General features: G+C 33.1%; 1 protein-coding gene across 1 annotated transcript in view; it reads left to right on the top strand.

Moving 5' to 3' along the window:
* LOC142322767 (uncharacterized) overlaps positions 1 to 23,975 on the top strand; it is a 329,696-nt gene that overhangs the window by 228,613 nt on the left and 77,108 nt on the right. Inside the window, exon 3 of the mRNA XM_075361842.1 lies at positions 21,328 to 21,619. Within this exon, the coding sequence (XP_075217957.1) occupies positions 21,328 to 21,619 (292 nt within the window). The remainder of the gene's footprint in view (positions 1 to 21,327; positions 21,620 to 23,975) is intronic.

Genomic DNA, 23,975 nt, shown 5'->3' with positions numbered 1-23,975 from the left:
AAACTCCACCACTCACAATAACTGACCAACACATTGCCCTGCAACAACCACTTTACAGTAGCTTCCCAAACTCATGGTTGTCCTTGTATTTGTTCAAAGTAAAAAAACCCGACGCTCGTCTCCGTACCTTCTAAGGTGGGCAACTCACCAAGTACATTATGTACCAGCAACTTATGTTGTGCGAAAAAATCAACCTATTAATTCACCGCCATCATCGTTGAAGCCGCTATGCCACAAAAGAGACTTAGGGTTCACATCCGCACAAACAAAGAATCGACTGCCACCTGAGAAACGTAGGATTTTATACCAGACCTCAAAATGAAATCAGCAGTATCTCTATAATGAAAATATGAACTTGAAGAATAGAGTTGCAAGTTCTGATCATCGCACGGACAACAGAGTGATGATCGTTTGCGTACTGTAGAATGATGATTTCGTTTCTTCACATTGCAGCAGACATGCTAACAGAAACAAACTAAAAACTTTTCCAACGAGAAAAACCTGGCAGTTCACCGGACACAATATAGGATACTGCAACAAGACAACATCCAACCCCCTACCCGTAGCGATCTCGCCAAGTTGTATCTGTGCAATCTAAGACCCCTACGCAATTATTTACTGAATTTTAACCATCTAACGATTTTAAATTGTATTACATTATGAAAGGCCGAATATAACGCGCACACTACTTATTTACAGCGTGCTTATGGTCCTTCCCTAGACGTCTGCTGTTAACACACAAGTCGCGCCTCCGACGTCTTAGTATACCCCTCTCGTTTATGACTCTCATCCACAAAGTGGAAGCACACGTTTACATCTTTCAGCTGTGTGTCCAAACTGGCGGCGTTTGCATAAACGATGAGCATATACTATTATTCTTTGGCTTTACACGAAGAGAAATCAGTAAACAAACTGCTTTCGGATTAGACGCCTTAAAATAGTTCAGAACTCGCATGGAACACAACAACCAGGCTGCTGGTGGTCTCCTGCTGGTCGAGGAGGGCTCGTGGGCACAGGTTGAATTCCCAGCCACTGAAACATGCAGGATACGCGAGCTAAAGGGTTATGCGGCGAGTCGGCGTATCGACGATGTCTAGAACACAAAATATATTCTAAGTTCTCACACAGACAATTATAAGGAGGATCACTTTTTTTTTATTTTTCTGACTTCCTGTTCATCCTAGACCAAAACCATTCAGGATCTCCACCGATCCGGGCCACCGCCATCTCTTGACCCCAAATCCTAGAAACCCCAAAAATTACGCCCCCCAAAAAATTTTCGCCGCCGAAACCTTGCCGTTTCTAGGCGTTTAATTGTTTTCTATTTTTTTGATAGATTATTTTGGATCAAAGGTCGGAAATGGCGAAAAACGGTTTTAAACAGAAGGATTTGACCTGGCGAAGATTTTTTTTTTGTTGGGAGGGGGAATTTTTTAGGGTTTTTTGAATTTTGGGGCAGGAGATAACGGAGGCCGGGATCGATGGAGAACCGGAAGCGTGAAATGAAAAATGAGAAAAAGTGATCCCCCTTATAATTGTTTCTGTGAGCACTTAGAATACACAGAGTTATCATAAAAGAATGGTGCGGTCTTCATAGGAAGATTGTAGGGAAATTTCTAGGTGTTTTATAGGTGAAAGCCTCCAACCCAAAAGTTTGTTTATCAGCAGTTGTAACCACAACGTCAGTTCTTGTATTGTTGTTGCGGTGAGTTTAGTGAGTTAGTATGTTCTCGGATAAAGACAAAACAAAGTGTGTTTTATTGATACCTGAATTAAAATCCGTAATTTTAGTTCAAGTGCGTTTCGGCGTGAATTCGGAAGAGATCCACCACACAAAAATAACATAACACGTTGGTTCAAACAATTCGAAGAAACTGGATCAGTTAAGAAACAGAAATCAACCGGCAGTCCAAGTGTACCAGACGAAACGGTTGAACTAATTAGACAATCTGCAATTAGAAGTCCTGGGAAGTCCATCTCCCGTCGAAGCGTCGAATTATGTATTCCAAAATCAACAGTTCACAAAGTTTTACATAAAAAACTGAAATTACACGCTTATACAATTCAGATACTGCAGGGATTGAAACCCGATGATGGTGTAAAACGTTACAATTTCGCTGTTGAAATGTTCGACACAATAAGTGAAAATGAATCATTTTTAGATGACATAATTTTTATAGACGAAGCTACATTCCATGTGAATGGATGTGTTAACAGACACAATTCACGAATATGGGGCTCTGAAAACCCACATGCAATTATCGAGAAACAACGCGATTCGCCTAAAGTTAATGTTTGGTGTGGTGTGATGAAAATTCGAGTAATAGGGCCTTCCTTCTTTGCTGAAAAAACAATTAATGGAGTTGAGTATCTTGATTTGTTAACCAATTATTGCTTTCCTCATCTGGATGAACTCGAAAGCATTCATCGACTTCATTTCCAACAAGATGGTGCTCCCCGCACTTCAATGCATTGGTCACGGACGCTTTGAACGAAAAATTTGGAGATTGATGGATAGGCCGGCAAGGACCCATACTTTCGCCTTCAACGAGTCCAGACCTGACACCTTGCGACTTTTTCTTGTGGGGGTACATGAAAAGCGTTGTTTATATACAAAAAATTAGCGACCTAAACCGCTTAAAAAACAGTATTAATGAAGCAATGACAACCATTAACGAAGAAATGTTAACCAATGTTTGGAGAGAAGTTGAGTATCGTTTGGACATTTGTCTTGCGCGAAATTTTCATTAATTACTAAGGGCGCACATATTGAAATTTATTAATTATGTAAAAAAATGTTTGGGACGACAAATTTGAAAAATAAAAAACATAAACTGTAGGTAATTCTGTTTTAATTTAAACCATGTTCAAAAGCGCACCATTCTTTTATGATAAACCTGTATATGAATTACTTAGTTATTAACTATATAATTCCAAATATACTAATAATTACATAAATTTTATGCAAAAACGTGTCTTTAAAAGTAGTAAGTAACTCTGCTGGTTATATCGTTTTGAAATATTGGATTAATTCCTTACTATACTGAATTAGAAAGATTGGGTGGTTTGAGTTTCTAGGTAAACTTTTCAACAACAGATTGTTTTTTTTTTTTTTCATTACCATTAGATTTTAGTACAAAATCCCTGAACCAGATCTACAGCAGATATATACCCATTAAACCATTCAAACACTAATTCCGCTGTAAATTAAGTAGGTTCCTACATTTCTACACAGTATCAATCCCACTGAAAATCGCTAAGATCAAACCGGTCTCCAAATAAAATATCAAAGAGGGCTCCAGCATTGTTTACATGGATCTAATGGAAAACGATTAATCGTGATAAAGATAACTTACTCGCAGAGGAACCGCAAAATGAGACAAACTACTCCACCCAAAGGGTTGTACTTAGAGTTGTTCATGGATGCAGGCTTATTTTTTACTCTTTTGCTACACATCTCTCTCACAGAGAAGCCAGTATGGATACATACATAATTCTCTTACTCACTGTAGAAACATGTGATTGTAACCGCTAGCTGAACTTGGTAAAAATTTTACTGTTCCTTTAAAAATAATTTATCTTTATTAATCAAAAGATTTAAATCATGATTCAGGTATACGTTTCATGAATTTTAATAACAGTGATTTTATTTTAACCGTTTAAAAGCTGATAATATGGATTACTTTCTATTATCCTATTAAATATTGTCTGCGGATTGGTTTGAGAATTAATAACTTCGAAATGGGATCGCCAGATTTTAGTTTGTAAATCTAAACCAACTTTTAACATTTACAATTTTATAAAATTTATTAACTCGGATGAATAAATTTGACGATACGTTTTAAAGTTATTTATCATCAAATTCGACCGCTCACAATATTTATTTATATGTTTTTAATTCTATATTTTCTTATTCATTTCAATTAATAAATAGTAAAATAGAGTAGACTTTTTGCTTATATTTTTGCGTGAAATTTTCATTAATTAAAACAAAAAGTTTTTAGTAATTTAAATGTTATTTTTTCCGATTTATCTTAGAAGATAATAATTTGACTGTCCGTTTTTCTTTCATTATTATTAATTTGAAATACACAATAACACAATGCAAGTAGTGAAATCTATTGGTGAAGACAGAAGTTAAATTTTCAGCTAGTTTAATACTGTATTACTATTACCAACTTACTTCCCTTCTACCTTGACGTCTCTTTCACGTTCACACTTTTCCTGCTCTTTTGCACATCGTGTGACAGTTCATTATCCCTGTTGATTAATTACAAACAGCACGCTCTATTGCACATTTATCACATTGAATTTACCTGGCTTTTGTTCTTTTTTTTTCACGGTACAGTAAACGATCACCAGCCTACTGCTGTTACTGTTTGCTGTAAACAAAAGAATTTTATTACTGTATTTTTTTTTTCATTTATTATATTGCACCATTAGAGAATAAATAAGATACTATAGGACCTACATGAAAGTGTGTTAATGGTGGTTCTATGGGAAAAAAGGTAAAAAAAATTAATATATTCTTCCATAATTTTAAATAATTGTTTTTTTTTTATACATTCGCTTCCTGTTAACTATCATAAATATTTATCCACATACTTATTCTATCGGATTTTCCAAATAAAACTGTCCTTCAATTTTTACTAAAATTTAATATTTTTTCAAATAAAATTATAAAAATAGGAATATTACTTAATATAATGAATTTTTATTTACAGGACAAGCTCTATATGACCTTCATTTGCCTTAGTATACCTAAACATGTTTGAAAATGCATGAATTTACAAATAAAATTATGTTATATTTCACTTCATTCAATGTATGAGGATTGTTCTTGTAAATCCTTTCATTACTCCCCATAAATAAAAATATGTAGCTGTAAGGTACATGGATCTTGGTGGCCAGGTGTGCTTTGAAATGAATCTATCCACAAAATTTCGTACAGCAAATTTCACGAAACATCACCTGATTTGCCGCTGTTTCTCCGTCTTGTTGGAAGTATGTTTCAGAAATCTCTTTCTCATTTAGTTGACCGATGAAAGGATAAATGATTTCATTGCAATACAGTCTTAAGTTTACTGTATTCTGGAAAAACTGAATGGTTATCCGTTTTCGTAATATATCATATCAAACTTCAATTTTTGCTTCGTGTAATGGTTGTTCCAAGATCTTATAAGAATTATTCACAGACCACACCCGACTGTTTTGATTTTTGACATGGCCTGAAAAACAAAACTACGTTTGATCTGAAAAAAATGTTATATCAAGAATATTTTTTCCTTTTTCATTTATAAAATCCGCAAAACTACCGGGATAATGGACACGTTTAGGAAAATTATTATTATGTAACTGATGAATTTCAGTTATTTTGAAATTATGTATTTTAAATATTTACTCGGTACTCTGTACGTATCACTCACTACTTGTGGTTTCTGATTGTAGTAGTTTTTTTTTTGAGAAATTTCTGATGGTCTTGGGATGACATTTCTGATCACATAGCTCTCTTTTTCTCTTCAAGATAGTTTGCTCTTCCAAACTTTGGAGAGTTTTTGACAGATCCAATTTTTCGGAAGTTATAAACAAGTTTCGGACAGCATTGCTATATGAAATAACGATGTGGAAATTTTTAACGAAACATTTTTCACTATTCTGTATATTCATTACTACAATGAAACACATTTGACTCCCCAAAAAATGCGATCTTTAAAAATTAAAACCATTGTCATACTCTGGAAACGAAAGAGTTAACAAAAGCTTTAATGGTTGTGGAAAAAATATTGCAATACATGGAAACATGGAAATCACTTGTGAACAAAGGCATATATTAATATATTAAAATATATGAAAAACAACTTAAATCGTTCTTTATTGATTGAGATAAAGATGTTTTTGTTAAGATGCAATATTATATTTGGGACACTCGATATATTCCAGTAGCCCAATTTCACTTCATTATACCTTTTTTCTTTTTGTTTACAGTCTGAATTTATTTTTGGTAAATTTTGCAATTTCTTACAACTGTTAGATGATGAGTTATCGAGACCATCAAACTGATCTCGTATGCACTAACTATTTTGTTTCTCTTTGAATTGTCCAACAAACCGCTAATCTTGTAACGGCTACCTATATTCCTGCCTGAATTATAATCTTGGGATTCCATCAGAAAATGGTTTATCTATTGTTTGGTATCCGTAAAAATGAATCTACTAAACTTAAAAATTCTATATTTTTGTGGTTTTCTTTATGAGTAACTAAGCTTGACCATATTATTATTATTATTATTATTACTCATGATTTTCAATACAGGGAACACGACGACGTTCCGCCGCCTAGGATATTTGGAAACCATTCCTGATATTTCCCTCGCCTCCGAAGAGCTGGTCACGCTCGTTCAGGACTGGAGAATTCTCGAGGATTATACCGGTAGCGACCACCAATATATCTCATTTAGAGTTCTAGATGGTACACGAGAACGCCCGGGGCCCCCACGGCTGGTGAAAAGATATAACGTCAACAAAATCGACGAAAATAAATTCAACAGAAAGATCTCCTCAGGGGTGGTAGTCCCTGAAAACTTCACCAACGGGGGGACGCTGGCGCTGAAGCTGTAGTTGCTACGACCATGCGGCTGATCGCTTCTGCATACGACGCTTCCATGCCCAGGGGGGGGCGAGGCACCAGAAGCGACCCGTGTACTGGTGGACACCGGAGATTGAGGGGTTGCGCCGAGAGTGTCTTCGACTAAAACGGGTCGCGCAACGTGCAAGGAATCACATAGACGCGAACGCCAGGTCAGCTGACTATAAGACGGCAAAGAAGCGGCTCCGTCAAGCCATCAATGTGAGCAAGGAACGTTGCTGGAGATAACTGACGGAGACCGTGGATGCAGACCCTTGGTGGCTGGGTTACAAGATAGTAACTCGGCGCTTGGGTGTCTCGCGGTCACCAGCTCCACTACACGAAGTTAAAGCGGAACACGTCGTTAAGATATTGTTCCCGGCCCACTCGGTCCGTGCCGAGCGGGACTTCGGCGACGTGGGCGACTTCCCGCTCTTCTCAATGGAGGAACTGGAAGGAGTCTTACGGTCGCTGAAAGGCAAAAAATCCCCTGGTCCCGACGGTATACCGGCCGAGATACTCAAACTAGTGGGGCGCTGCAGGCCCCGTCTTCTATTAGACATGTATAATGCATGTCTGAAGGATGGGTCTTTTAGCGCCAGGTGAAAGACCGCGCGTCTTGTGCTAATTCCCAAGAGAGAAGAAAATTGCCCAGAATTGCCGTCCTCCTACCGCCCATTGTGTATGCTTGACACAGCTGGGAAGGTATTGGAGAAGCTGTTAAAGAAAAGAAAAGACTGAAGCGGCGATGAATCAGGCAGGTGGCCTGTCACCTCAACCAGTACGATTTCCGGCACGATCGGTCGATCCTAGACGCAATTCAGGAGGTTGTTGAGGCAGTGCGGCGAGCAGAGGATCACAATCATTTTTCACGACGTATGGTCCTTCTCGTTACGGTGGACGTAAAAAACGCTTTCAACTCCGCACGGTGGAGTGATATGATTCGGGTCCTGGAGCATTCGTTCCATGTGCCTCAATACCTTCTCAGAATGGTAGACGCATACCTGCGGAACCGCGGTCTCATTTACGAGATCGCAGCAGGCTGGCGTAGGACTAGGAACACGTCAGGGGCGGCGCAGGGGTCGATTCTCGGCCCCGACCTTTGGAACGCTGTCTACGATGGCTTGCTGAGGCTGGAGATGCCTGAAGAATCTGCCTTGGTTGGGTATGCTGACGACGTTGCGCTACTTATCGCAGACCACGACGTGGAGCGCGCCCAACTGAGGCTCAGTCGAGCCATCCACAGAGTCGGTGCCTGGCTGGACGACCATGGATTGTCTCTAGCCCTCAGCAAAACGGAGATCGTAGTTCTCACGAAGAAGCGTATCGATACCCTTCTCTCCCTGCGGGTCGGGGTAGAGGTTGTCGAGACCAAGCCGGCCGCAAAGTACCTCAGTATGATGATTGACCGGAAACTCAGCTTTGGTGAGCAGCTTCGTACAGCCGCCGACAAAGCTGCGAGTGCCGTAACTGCTCTCAGCCGGCTTATGGCGAATGTCGGCGGACCGAAGGCCAGCAGACGGCGATTGCTGATGTCCACGGTGCATTCCATCCTGTTATACGGATCGGAAGTGTGGGCCCAGGCATTAAGAGTTGCGAGAAACCGGAAGCGGCTCGCGCAGGTGCAACGCGTGTTTCCACCTCCCTCCGCAAAAAAAAGAAAAAAAAAAAGAATTATTATTATAACCATTTTTTCCAGCTTGCTGCCAGATCTGGACGTGTGTGTATAGACAAATATAATTATTGCTACCGGTTGGTCTAATTCAAATGTAAAATGTAATTGCAAATGTAAGTGTAAATGTACCGGTAAACATGTAGTCCTGAACAGATTTAGGTCGACCACTCCTGAGACCCACCAAAGAATACCGGCAGACTAAAACCTTAGACTAAACCGGCAGATTAAAAAGCTTGGCTATAAAGATATTATAATAAATATTAAAAATAGTCTTGTATTTATAAAAAAAATAGTAACATTAACTACTTCTTTTATATCAGACAAGCGAACTATTAAACTATCATTTAATTCATAAAAGTACAGGCGACGCAACGAATCTCGATGCCGTAGCAGCGACAGCCGCAATTAAACTCATTCTACTATCCTTTAGCATAGCATTTTCTTCATTAACTATCAGCGTAAGTTGTATTGTGGTGTTAATACTGAATCGCTGAACACATTTTTTTTTTTTTAATCACCTCAATGTATAGATAATATTTTAAACATTATTACATTTTTAAATTTAATTTGTTGTAATTATATGTCTGTATATACTCGTACGTAAGTAATGACAAATTTAATTGGCTCACTGAAAAGCTTTTACTTAATATCCGACAATTTTATACGAAAAATATATGTTTTTTTTTTTCAAAATAGTAAACGTGACAAGAATTAGAGAAGCACTTATATGAAGCTAAGAATTGTACATTAGTAGACCTATACAGTGCTATAACATACAAATCAAAGGGTATTACTTTGATTGAGTGCTGGTGTTCCAGTTTTATTTTCAGACAGATATTCTAAAGTTAATACAAGATAACGATTTAATACACCAAATAATGGAATCGGAAATTACAGCGGAAACTAATTACTTTTAAAAATTAGAGCAAAATAAAATTATTTTAATTAAAGAAGATGAACCGCCATTCACTTCGCAAGAAAAGTTACAATTTTCGAGGTTACTATCATCAGAATTATCGTAATCATCACTGTCACAAAGAAATAATAAATAATTTCATAGTATTGTCAATAATTTGTTCTTGTCGCATACATTCAGCTTCTATTTCCTTTACTTTATCACTACACACCTTCCGTCAAAATAAAATTTTTGAGTCCGTCTCATCACACACTTGTCAAACTCATCTAGTCCCGTTGCAGACATTTCACGCGGTTTGTATTTTATTGGATTAGAGAAAGAAGTTTCCGCCGGATTTTTGGCTAATTTTTCTAGCAACCGCGTTTTCTCTTTTCTCACTCCTTGGAATTGGGATCGCGACACCCCACCCGCAGCTACTGTTCTTTCTTCACATATTATAATGTGAATCAAGTGTTTTCTTCTTTTTCTTCTTTTTCCCCTTCGGAAATCTGTCACTCTCTTGTTTCGTAAACTCATACACACTATTTATTATTTTTCGGGCCTGCCGTTATAGTTTTTTTTTCTGTTTTATACGGTAGACTTAGGTCACTTATAATTATAAAACACTAAAAATACACAATCGGTTATAAAATGTGATTACTTTGCTCAATCAAAATTCGAATAAAAAAAAAACGGAATTTGCGTAAATGCTCTTACAGGATCAACAAATACAGGACAACTAGTTAATTGGATTATACTTAAGCACATAATAAGCAGGCTTATTGGTATTTGTTTATTTTTACACGGGCAGTGTATTTGAAAACAATGAACAACTAGCAAACATAGCAATATTGTTTCTTAAAGTTTCTAAGAAAGGTGACTCATTTTATGAGTTATAATACTTGGCTTGTCCGTGTTTATTTTTAATAAATTATCTATATGTTTATTTTTGATTATATTAACAATTTTAATAAATTAAATTTTATTTTTAATAAATAAAATGACGATAGATTATAAATTATGTATACATGTCTGACAATTATAATGCTATTTATCACCTAGCGTTTGTCTGCTGACGAATTCTATTCTCAACAATGCTTGTTGAACCTTTCTTTTCTGTTTAGCCTCCGGAATCACTGAAGGTATTACTTCAGAGGATGAATGAGGATATGTATGAAGTGTAAGATATGTAAATGAAGTGTAAACAGCTTTAGTTCGACCATTCCTGAGATGTGTGGTTAATTGAAAACCCAACCATCAAAGAACACCGGCATCCACGATCTATTATTCAAATCCGTATAAAAGTAACTACCTTTACTAGGCCTACATTTGTATAACATTTAAAAATATACCATAACATATCTTTAATGAAATGAAAACTAAACTGAATGTTTTCAGGTTGGATAACAGGCCGTACTAGCCGTCGTAGTCTAAGCTTCAAGATTCATTGCGGCAGCCGTACAGTATTCGCAATATTCAAATTGATACAGACAAAAAGAATATTGCTTCCTTCTTTGCAAAAGAATAAAATGACATCTACCGAGATAAATCGAAGTATGTTTGCAGTGTGTTGTGAACAAACAATATCGTCTTTTTCTGAATAATATTCATCGGTATCCCATTAAATTTATTATCTCTTTATTCGACTTTAGTCAGTGTTTAAATATTAAAGATTATTTATCACTTACAAATTATTATTCGTTGGAGAAGTATCGGAGATTAAAAAACCGACGAAAATTGTTACTACCATAAAAGAAATGTTAAAACTATTAAAATATAAACAATGTAAACAATCGCTTAAGAAATAGGAGTGAAAAAAATAGAACTGAAATGGAAAAATAGTGTTCTACCAAAGCTTTTTCTTCTGAAATTCTAACGAGGAGACAATGAAAAGAGGGGGTTCAGGAATAGTCAGTGAGTTATTACTTTGGTTTGTTCAAAAATTTATACCCGATTTCTGAACCATTAGAAAAACCAAAACTTTTTAATTAATAATTGAAGATTTGGAGTGAGAGTTATTTAATTATCGAAGAGTTATCTAATATATATATATATATATTTTTTAAATAGTCATATATTAGTTTCTTTGCAATCCAATAGTCGCTTTCAACATTTCTGGATACGATTATTTTCAATCGTACGAGGGTCAGTCAGATTATATACACTTATCGTTCTACAATCTGTTTACACAAAGGTAGGGGTTCAATATTACATCATTTTTCTACATAGTCACTTCCCTCATCAATGCACTTGTTCCAGCGGTTCACAACCTTGCGTATTCCTTCCAAGAAGTTTTACGGTTGGTTGCGAGGCCATTTTTGGGCTGTAGGGAGGGTGTTCCAGTACCTCAAAATCCAACGTGTTGGTTTTAACGGTGTGGCCAGCCGTGTGCGAACGGGAAGTGTCATGAAACAACAATACTTTCTTCCACAACAGACTTTACGTCTGGATGATTTAATGGGCAGTACCATGACTGATGATGTTCAAAGAAGACGCTACCTCATCGATGGTACTCGCCTATTCACTAGTATCGTTTCTCGAGCTTTCTGAATCTTGTCGTCCGTGGGGGAAGTTGATGGGTGTCCTGCTCCCTCTTCGTTCGTCACACTTATCCGGCCACTATTAATTTTTTCGATCCACGAAAAAATACTTTACGTGATAAAGTACCATCCCCGTAATGTGATAAAAGTCTACGATGAATTTCAGCCCCTTTTACACCCTCCGATCAGAGAAATCGGATCACTGCTCGTTGTTCCTCCTCGGTGCAAACTGCTGGCGAAGCGGACATGTTTATACTGTAATAGCCGGAAGGCAAATGCTGCGATCGGGATCAAATTTTGCACACATGATGGCAGTCGTACCAACTCTAAGCACGCCTGCGCAGTAGGCTGTATGACAAACCTTGAAGGTAGGTGTGCTATAGTGAAAGTGTAAATCACTTTTAACTCGCCCTCGCAAGAACGTAAGATAGTTGTTTTAAAAAAAGTCTACATAGTTTAACGTATAAACTATTATTTACCGTAAATATTTGCGTTATTTATGAATGTAAAAATATACGGTTACTTCAGTTAAATCCGTATTATCCGAATTTTCCGTAATTTGAATAACCGTCGTTCTCAATAGATATGAACAACAAGGGGTTTATTGTATTTCAACAAAAGAGAAAAGGTTTTATACTTCTACGAATTTTAATGAATTACCGACTTAGATTTTTCTGCCAATTTAATTAAAATAAAATGTTAAAACCATTCTTTCATTGAATGAATATTATTTTGTTGAGTTTTTAATTAATAAACATTAAGGCAGTGTCCATGTTTGGAGTGATGGTTGCATTTGAACACGCGCATGTTTTTATATACCTACGATGTCACACCTATGGCAGGTGTGACTTTTTTTAACAGAGCTATCTGTTTTACGATTCCATTTCAGTTTTTCCGATATGTGTGTCCACTATAGACTAAAAAACTATTGGACCGATTTACGCGCGGGGGGAAAAAGGAATAAAGGGAAAACTGGAAAAGGGAAAGAGGGAAGATCGAAAAAGATATAAGGGAAGAATAGGAAAATGGAAAAATAAAAAGGGGAAATCGGGGAAAGGAAATGTAAAGGGGAAAGGAGAAAAATAAATGGGACGGGGCTATATATATATATATATATATATAGAGCTGCTAGATTGTTTATAAATTTTCGTTTTGGAATTTTAATAATTGGAATAAAATTTTTATTTTCTTCCAAATGCTATTATTAGTACTGTGAAGGACCTTTTTGTTACTGCTGCTGTTTAGGTACATTTTGCCTACTTAGAATTCATTATTATTACGGAACGATTATTACGAACGATTATTACGGTGTTCAATAATTTTATTTATTTATTCTATACACCTAGCAGTTAATTGATCAATTATAGTTATTTCTTTTAAGAGAAGTGAATTTTGAAGCTAATAAAATATGAAGTCAATCGGGATCCAAACGCAGAACAATCAGAGTAGTAAGAAAAGATGTCTAACGCTTAGATCAGCTTTGAAAATTTTTTTTATGAAATTTATTTATTGAATCAGCCCGTTTCAAAATATGTAATTGAATCCCTTTTGCTGTTTAATTTTCTAATTTTTGTTTTACTACTTTACAATTTAAATGCTACACATATCCGTAGTGTGATTTTTGTGTAATTTTAGCCTAAAAACTAAATGTAACCCCCTGTTTTAATCAAATTTTCTATCTGTAATTAAAGGGCTGAAAGCAGTTTTTAGTAACAAAAATTACTCATAAAATTTCATATAAAATAATGAATAATTTCAGCTATAAAATCTTTCATAGTATTATGTAATTAGGTAGCTTACAATTTAAATTAATAACCACTTCTTGGATGTAATAGTATGACAAAAGCTCCGAATATCAAATGATGGCCAACCAAGCCATTAAATTTTGTGGAAATTAAAATTGTAATGTACTCGTTCGTACTTTCTTATGTACTTTACAATTACAAAACTACAAGCCCTTACAGCTTGTTTTTGTACTGAAGGACTATTGTATTCAGGCCTGATCATTTCACACTACGAGGGACGTTAAACCCTACGTTTATTATAAAGAAGGTTTATATTGGCCTCCTGCTGACTATTGATAAATATCAATATTGAGGATTTTACATTTTCCTGTAAAAAAAAAAACCACTAAAATGTGTAGTCATTACTGAAAAATAAAAAAAATTTGTAATGACTACACATTTTAAGTAAACTAATTTACAGGAAAGAATGAGGAAATTTCGTTTGACAGCATCAGCTGATCTTCTGTATCATAAATTTGTCTCTAACACTGGTTTTTTGGTATTTTTTTGTGTGGATTGATACCTTTTTTACGGTTACGCAGCTTTAGATATTAACTTATTGTGGTAACTTTTAGTTGTTACGTATCTTTAATAAAATGTGTGAACGTTCACTGAGGAGGAAATAGAAAGGATGTTACGTGCTTTTGAGGTAACAAATAATTTTGAAATTGATGACAGCAAGCAAAATATTGCAGATTATGTTGCCGTTAATGTGATTAATATTGCTAATTTAATTTCTAATCATAATTCTGTAAATACAAATGAATGCAACGTAAACTTACATCATCTAACTTAGTTTTTAATCCAAATAATGAATTAATCCAGATTTGTTGGATACGATGATGTTTAATGTTATAATTTTTATTCTTTGTTTTTAGTCACTAAAAACAAAGACCAACAATAGTCTAAATTATTCATTTAGACTATTTGGTAAACCAGTAGAGAGTCAAAAATAAATGCTAATATTTCACAATATTACCATTTATAAGAATGTTACGTTACCAGTTGATAATGAAATTATGCTTTTCAGGCACATAATGCACATAATGCTTTTCAGGCATTATGTGGATGGGATTTATTCAGATGCCTACTTTAAGTACGCCATCAAAATCGCCTTTATTCAAACTTCCGTTGATAATTTAGTTTCATTATTTCAGAATTGCTATATCCCAGACAGGACTGTACGTATTATGAATCCATTATCCCTTTTCTTTTAAGACGATTATTTATCAGTACATCCAAAATAATAGAAAATAGAGATGTAAAGATCTTTGTAATTTTCAAAAAGATGCCCGCAACCGATAAGTAATCTGTAGTTAAGTTATATTGAAGGCTATATTGAAATAAATTAAGTAAAATTATAAATATAATCTAACCAAACAACCTACGCTCGTTTTGCTCGCTAGTGAAGGTTACAGAGTGAAGCAAGGAAGCGAGGGTAGGGTAAGTTAGGTTAGATTGTCCTATTTAGGTTTCAGTTTATCAAGTATCTTTATTAGCTGAACGATTGATCTGTTGTATTATTAAAGCGATAGTTTATCTTTATTAACTAAGCGATAGCCTTTCAGTGGCGCCATCTAACAACTGACTAACCACAGATCGCTTTATCGGTTGCGGCCATCTTGAAAAGTTATTATTATTTGCCATCTTGCAAATTATTACTACATTACAATTTAAAATTTATGCTGGCAAAAAAAAAGTCAACCAGCTGAAAAATATTCTGTACCAGCTAAAAAATTGTATTCAAATTAATGGAACCTTAAACTTTGGCTATTGCTTAATAATAGTGTAACCTTGGCTGAGAAGTTGACTATAAATAGGACTCATGTTTTTGGGTATACTTAGACCTAATAGGAAAGGAAAGCAGCAGTTTTTAATTTAAATTTATTCTGTCTGCTTCCTGACGATAAAAATATGTTGTTTTAAAATGGCACAATAAGAGAGACTTATTGATAATTGATAAATAGGTTTGGTTCTAAAGCTTGAAGTAATAGTATTCTGTAATGAAAGAAAATTATTCATTGATTGGAGTAATCAGATGGTTTCCTACTAATCACCTCTATATTGATCACTTAGGTGGTACTGAAAAATAGCTTTTGAAATTTTAAAAAGAGAAACATGAAAATTCATAAAGAAGCACTAAACAAGTACTGTAAAATGAATTAAGTGCAAAAAATGTTTGACTTATCCATGTAATAACATTTTCTTATTATATGTTTAATAAGAAGTGCTATATACCAGATATTATAGATTAGCAAGTTGACCTTGGCCCAAAACAATGAAGAGAATGCTCTGAAATATTTACAAAAAAATATATATAAAACATAGAAAATACTGAAACTATATCTAAATCTGAATTTCATTTTTTTATATCAGTAGATATAATGAAATCAAAAAATTTAAAAGAACTTTTGTCCACAGAATGTTGAGTATCAAATTAAGGTAGCCAGTGTCAAAAGTTAAATACATTGAGCTAAAATTTTACTTTTTTCTAGTTAATATTTCCTTCATATTGTTTTAAGATCTATACCAGATATTGTAGATTAGTAAGTTGACCTTAGCCCAAAACAATGAAGAGAAATGCTCTGAAATATTTACAAAAAAATATATATAAAACATAGAAAATACTGAAACTATATCTAAATCTGAATTTCATTTTTTTATATCAGTAGATATAATGAAATCAAAAAATGTAAAAGAACTTTTGTCCACAGAATGTTGAGTATCAAATTAAGGTAGCCAGTGTCAAAAGTTAGATACATTGAGCTAAAATTTTACTTTTTTCTAGTTAATATTTCCTTCATATTGTTTTAAGATCTATACCAGATATTATAGATTAGTAAGTTGACCTTAGCCCAAAACAATGAAGAGAAATGCTCTGAAATATTTACAAAAAAATATATATAAAACATAGAAAATACTGAAACTATATCTAAATCTGAATTTCATTTTTTTATATCAGTAGATATAATGAAATCAAAAAATGTAAAAGAACTTTTGTCCACAGAATGTTGAGTATCAAATTAAGGTAGCCAGTGTCAAAAGTTAAATACATTGAGCTAAAATTTTACTTTTTTCTAGTTAATATTTCCTTCATATTGTTTTAAGATCTATACCAGATATTATAGATTAGTAAGTTGACCTTAGCCCAAAACAATGAAGAGAAATGCTCTGAAATATTTACAAAAAAATATATATAAAACATAGAAAATACTGAAACTATATCTAAATCTGAATTTCATTTTTTTATATCAGTAGATATAATGAAATCAAAAAATGTAAAAGAACTTTTGTCCACAGAATGTTGAGTATCAAATTAAGGTAGCCAGTGTCAAAAGTTAAATACATTGAGCTAAAATTTTACTTTTTTCTAGTTAATATTTCCTTCATATTGTTTTAAGATCTATACCAGATATTATAGATTAGTAAGTTGACCTTAGCCCAAAACAATGAAGAGAAATGCTCTGAAATATTTACAAAAAAATATAAAACATAGAAAATACTGAAACTAAATCTAAATCTGAATTTCATTTTTTTATAATTTATCAGTAGATATAATGAAATCAAAAAATTTAAAAGAACTTTTGTCCACACAATGTTGAGTATCAAATTAAGGTAGCCAGTGTCAAAAGTTAATATATTGAGCTATAATTTTACTTTTTTTTAGTTAATATTTCCTTCATATTGTTAAGATTTATTTATTTTTTATGCTTACCAATTCACTTCTGTATACTGATTATGATTTATTGTTTAAAATAAAAATGTACTTTATTTTTCCTCTGATTTTATTTTTAAAATTAACAAATTTTATTATGTTTTACATTTATAAATAAAATAACATGAAACATATGTTTTACACATTTTTCGATTAGTATTACATTATAGTGAACACGATAATATAACAGAAGAAATGTATTAACTGTGTATAAATCATGCCATCCTCACTCATTTGCATCACTAATAACACCATACCGAATTCTGATTCTTTAAATGAATGTAAACAAGCATGTTTTGGAGCAGGTTGATATTCCTGAACACAACACATTTCCTTTAAGAACAAACTTAATACACAATTTTAGTTAAAAAATAAACTAATTATGTATGTAGACAGTATATTATTCTTTAACTGAAAAATAAAAAAATTAATGTTGATGATTATGATCACACATATGAATGAATGTGTTCTAAACCTGAACTGAACTTAACAATGCATGACAAAACATTGTATATTGTGAAGAAGAAAAAAATTACTGGATTGTAGGACTCGTACAGAAATAAATAAGAAATAAATTTGATTTCATGTCATAACAAACTGATTAAAGAAAGAAGTAATAAGAAAACATAATAATTTTTCCATTGACCATTTTAAACTTTTTAAACAATTTAACACAAATTGTAAAATGTACAGTTTAAACTTATTAACAATTCTTTCTTTTATATAATTTTCATTACCCTAATAATTTTTAACCAACACATCCTCATTATCTCTTTTTTTTTATAATTTTTTTTTGATGGAAAGGAAAGAAATACATGTATGTTTATAAATTACACTGTTCATTATAATCATTACAGTCCATTGATGTCTGTCATTAGCAAAAGTAATAATAATTCATATGTATTTCTGTGTTCAGCTCTGAAAATTTGTATCATAATTGTGATTTAACATGAATATTGCTCAACATTCAACTCTTTCAACCTTTTTCAGTGGTATTCCCTTACTAGGGTTGAATGTTGAAATGAGTAAGTGGCTTGTAGTCAGTTAACTAGACAACACACTAGCCTAACTGGTATAGTCGGATTATAAGGTGCAAGAATTAGACCTGAAGAAACAGATTTCTTTAATCTTTTCAAATGATGACATTCAACTGATCAAAACTATTTGTAGATGTTTTATAAAAATGAATGTAAAGGATAACATAAACTTAAAAAATTTGGCAAAAATCTTGGTTTGAAGATGATCTATGATGATTTCTAAACCAAGAAATTAACAAGATTGTCATTTGTTTGATGATACTAATATACTTACAATTAATTCAGTTTTAATCTGTGAGTTAAATTAATTTAAAAGTTTGAAATTTTGCAACAACAAACCAACCCAAATTGTATAATAAAATATTTTTAAAAGCTTATTTCAAAACATTTTCAATAATCTCATTAATTATTCTTGGTAACCAGTGCTGCATTTTTCATGCTAGCATCAACTGATGTTATTACTAGAAGTTTTTTTTTAGATTACCTTGTATTTAGATTGGTTAGAAGTATGGTCATTAAATGGTGTAGATTTGGATTTTGTCTTTTATTTCATTTAGTATAGCATTGTGTACTTTTATATTTTTATATGCTGTTGCGTATTTGCAGTTCAACAAGGATATTGAGAGATAGCATATGTAACAATAATTGTTGGAAATTATTTTTCTTAAATAATTTATAATGAACAAAATAGTTATTAAAATTAAATAAAAAATTATTTAAATTAAATTAATTTAATAACAATTTAAATTGCAAATACCGAAATACAATCCGATTTACTACAACCTTTATAATTCCTAATAGAAACTAATATTGAATTAACACAGTAAGATAACAATTGAAACATCATCAATTCACTTTCTGCAATAATTATTCACTTTTAATGTTTACAAAAAGAGCTACCTTACACTTTATAACTGAAAAGAATAATGTCATTTTCACTCCTGTTCACAAAGAATTCACTGAACAGTTTCTTATTTTCAACCACTGTCCAAAACTGAATACTCATGACACACTCTTCACTTGTCTGTTACCACGCACTCACTCTGAATGCTCCTGCACATCATGATCACATTTATCACAAACCGTAATTGTGTTTATCACACACTACTAAATACTTGAAAACTGGTATTCTTGACTGAAACACAAGGATCTCTTAGAGTACAATACACTCCTGCCTATTGCAGTATAAAGTATTACGTACTTTGTTGCTGAGTCTTTCTAGTGGGCTGGTGGGTAATAAATAGAAAACTGACTGATATACACGGTTATGTGAAATTTGGGATTACAGTCTAATCCAAATGAGTTTTCAGTGGCAGGAACCCGACATAACCATTTGCTTGTAAGCTTATCTTTTATGACATGTTCCCTTAGGGGTCAGCTTCCTGTTAAGGGTAGATGCTGGAGGTGATTTTAGGGCATGTTTCTCTGTGGCACTCGACTAAAACTAGTTCACAGTCTATTGCAGGTTGATTTGGCTTTTGTAGGATGGTATATGCTAGGCTTAACCCAGTCAGTGATATTGGGTAAGAAAAGTGATGGAAATAATGGAATGATTTTCAAGTGATCTTGTAGTTTCTTCTCTATTCTTTTCTTTTTAACCTTTGAATAGCCGGTAGTTCTGAAAAGAACTAAACGGGCAAGAGAACAGACTTCTTCATTCTTTTTCATCTTTCTCCTTTAGAAGGAAAGGATGGGTTATGAGAAATCATGGCACAAGCTGTTTTTTGGCTTAGATGGCAATACTTGGCCTATTGCCTGTGTATGTACAATAAATAATTAATAATTCAAATATCTAAGCACAACACATCTCACTAATAACCAATTGTAAATGACAATTTTGAAAAAATTTGGCTCCCCAGCAATACAAAAGTGTTGCTGGTCCTAATGAATAGGACAACAATTACGTCATTTGAAAATGTAGTATGTTAAATGAGGGGGCCACAGATTGGGTAAAGATTTGGGTTGGAATGGCCATAACCTACTATGATACCTGAAACAATCAAAAACAGAAACAGAACAGTATAAATAATATATAGAGGCAGATGAAGGACCCTGCTCCCTTCTTCCAACTTGGTATGCCCGATGAATCTTCTCTGATCGAGTTTTTGACCTCTGGAACAAAACTAAAGTAGAAGATAAAATTAGTGTTTTATAGTGGTTTTGTGTTGTAATAAGTGAGTATACTACATTATCTCACGGAGGCTCATCCAGGACTGCATGCAGATGTTTATGATGTCCTGGAGCCGAGGATCTTTCCAACAGATATCTTGTATGTGTTGAAATCCACTTCTGTCTGAAAACCACTTCTTTGGTTGTTCTCTTCTGGTCTTGCAGACTGTCTTCATCCTGACATCACTTCATTGTCCACAAGGCAGTATTCTATCTTCTGAACTGCTTCCATCTTCTTCAAGAATGCTATACTCTCTAGCCTTCTCCAGAGACAAAGACATAGACTACGCTGGGCAGAATAAAGTAAAATCTTAATACAATTTGTCATGGGACTATGTCGGTTCATTAGCAGATAGAGTGCAGCCCGAGCACATTTAGCCTTTTAAGTTGCATGAAGTACGTACTCCCTAAAGGTCAATTGTTTGTTGAGAGCCATTTTTACCCAGGATGGGAACAACACATTACTGATCAAAAACTTTGCGTTGACCACACCAAATATGTACAGTAACAAAATTTTATTTTTTTCTAAAACTTGAAGAGCCATCAGAAAATATTTAGGCTTTCACATGAAAACCTTGCCCATCCCTAAATAATAGGTGCAGGGCTACTGAAGAAATAGCTTTCCCATTTCCAGAATTGTGTGGTGTATGAAAGAATCCAACTAATTATAAAATGTTAAGCAGACCTAACTTTAGGTATTGTAACTTGTAAATAATGTATGCTAGACAGTAAGTAGGTAAAAGTTGTCTTTCTTTTTACTGTTTTAGTTTACTTTTATCATGTACTTCCTGTACAGTTGCTGTGAAAAAGCTTACTGCCTGCAACCTGTATAAATAAGTGACTGTATATGTACTACAAATTCACTTATATACTTAAACTTTGTTTCAGGTCTCACTTGAAAGCTTTACTATTGGACGATTTGTGTCATTTTTAAATGGAGGTTGTCCAGATGGCGATCTACAGATTACAGAATGGGGTAGACCACATGTAGGTGGAGCATGGTGTGGTACATCCTGGGGGCCTACATTATATTTTAGCGAAACTCATTCAGTAACTCTTTTACTGAGATTATTACAGTTATCAAAAGATAACACTGGATACAATTTTGATTTTAAAATGAGCTACAAAATGCTGCCAAGACATGAAGCTATAGTCAGATATGGAGGCCAGTGGATGCCTGGTAAGTTAATGTTATGACTAACCTGTTTTAAATATTTTCAGATTTTATAAATATTTTTAGAACAGTACAGCATATAGTAATTAGTTTTAATAAGCCATGTATTTTCAATGAAAGAGACATGTTATTGTTTTCTTTATGTATTATCACTATTTATTTTTTTTTTTATGATTTCTTATTAGTATATTGTTTTTGTCAAACTGTAATGTAATCATTGCAGTTCATTTTGTATACTCTTGGACCACTGTGCTTCTCTGTTTATGTTTTGGGGCATTAAATAATACATTGGCAGACCTCCGAGGCACGAGTGGTAGCGTCTTGGCCTTTCATCCGGAGGTCCTGGGTTCGAATCCCGGTCAGACAAAATCATTCATCTCATCCTCTGAAGTAATACCTAACGGTGGTCCCAGAGGTAAAAAAAAAAAAAAAATAGTACATCACACAGAGTGGATGTCTACATTCATCCATAGGTACAGGGAATATATATACAAACTACATAGAAGAGTCCAAGTAACTTTTGCAAATTATATTAATTCAGTTACAAATACAAAGATATAACCTTAATATGCAGGTTTTAATAACATATAAAGACAAAAACACTTTCTTGAATATGAAATTTAGAAACAGGTTAAATTAGTTACGAAAGGTCTTTTGAAAAATAAGCTCCCTTATCTTGAAAGAACATCCTCTAACAGTTAACAATTTTAATATTATTATTCCTTTCATTACACTGTTTTTATTTCATACAAGCTGTGTTTTAAGAGACCTATCTGAATTTTAAATAGAAATGAAACTAAAAAATGTAAAATAAAATAAAGGTAAAAAAATAGAACAGACTTAAAAATCGATTTAAGTCCTAAAATGTAGTATTCTTCCAGATTTTAACTTTTTTTTTTTTTGAAGTCTGTGCCAAATTAAAAACCAGAACTGCCAACTTACTAATCCTTAAATCAGCAAAGACTTCAGAAAATTAAAGAAAGATTATTTTAATAAATAATTAATTTAAAATTAATATTTTAAATTTGTTTAGAGAATTTATTTTTTAGTGATTTAATTAATTTATTTACTTTGATTATTAACTGAAATTAATCTGTTAGATTTAAAATTTAACAGGCATTAACCATATGCATTATAGCTATTAACCCACGTTCTATTAACTCTCATTTGTTGTAGCAGATTTAAATCGTTTTGTTAAATGCAATTTCATATTTATCTTTAATGTTTAGGTTTTTTAAAACATTATCTATTTATTATTAAAAATTTAGGAAGCAGATAATTGTGATTTTTATTAGGTCAATAGGTGATTTTTTTTTTATTTATTGAATTAATTACTAAATAATTAAATATTTCTATTTCACTTATATTTGATTAAATGTTATTTTTGGTTTAAGGTTATAGGATTTTTACCGTAAAATATTCTAGTAATATTTTTGTATGTAAACAGTTTTTAGATGATAGTTTAACATATATATATGTAAATACAATTTCTTTTACATTTTATTATATTTGCTTGATAAATAATTCAAACACTAATTTGTTTAATAATGATCCCCAGTCTGTTGAGTGTTAGTAGCATTACATTTACCTATTTCATTAAATAAAGTGAATGATTAGATTAAAAATAAAATGACAAAGCAAACTTTGGCTTAAATTATTTTATCAATAAAATAAACCAAACACACAATATCATATGTAAATTTAATAAGCATTTAATGATATATATGTATACTGGAACCTAAATAGTGATGCAGAAGCCTTACAAGTTATCATCTGGTATTCTACCTGGAAGCAGGTCCCTTATGCTACTGCTGTCTCCATCTATTTCTGCCCAAGCTTCTTCATCCCCTTGAAGTTTCCAATCCTCACCTCACCTATTATCTCATCTTTCTTTTCAATACTTAACTTAAATAATGGTAAATTAATTTTTTTAAATATTCTATTGGCAAGTTGTACTCAAATATATGTTCAGATTAAATCTCTAATAAAGTATTTTACATTTTCCATAACTGAACAACTTATTATTTTTGTTCATATTATTTGCAGAACAAAAATTAAAGAAGAATCTAATTGTTGCTCAAATATACCCTTGCAAAGAATCTGAAAGGTTTCACAAATTGCTGGTGCACTCACTCAGTCCACCAGCAAACAATAAGTAACTTCAGACCTTTCTTGAAAGGAGTTGAATTTGTTGTTATATTGCAGTGATTTAATTATTCAATTATTCATAAATACAATTTTTTTCTCAGTGTAGTATAATTTTTATCATATCTTGATTTTTATTAAAAAAAAGAAGTTGAATAAATAACCAAAGGAAAGGAGTTTTCCTGTTAAATTTATTAATTAAACTAGGTTATTACTG

This window comes from Lycorma delicatula, chromosome 4 (assembly GCF_047948215.1).
Source record: "Lycorma delicatula isolate Av1 chromosome 4, ASM4794821v1, whole genome shotgun sequence".
NCBI classification, from domain to species: domain Eukaryota; kingdom Metazoa; phylum Arthropoda; class Insecta; order Hemiptera; family Fulgoridae; genus Lycorma; species Lycorma delicatula.
This window is presented reverse-complemented; position numbering and strand designations above follow the sequence as displayed.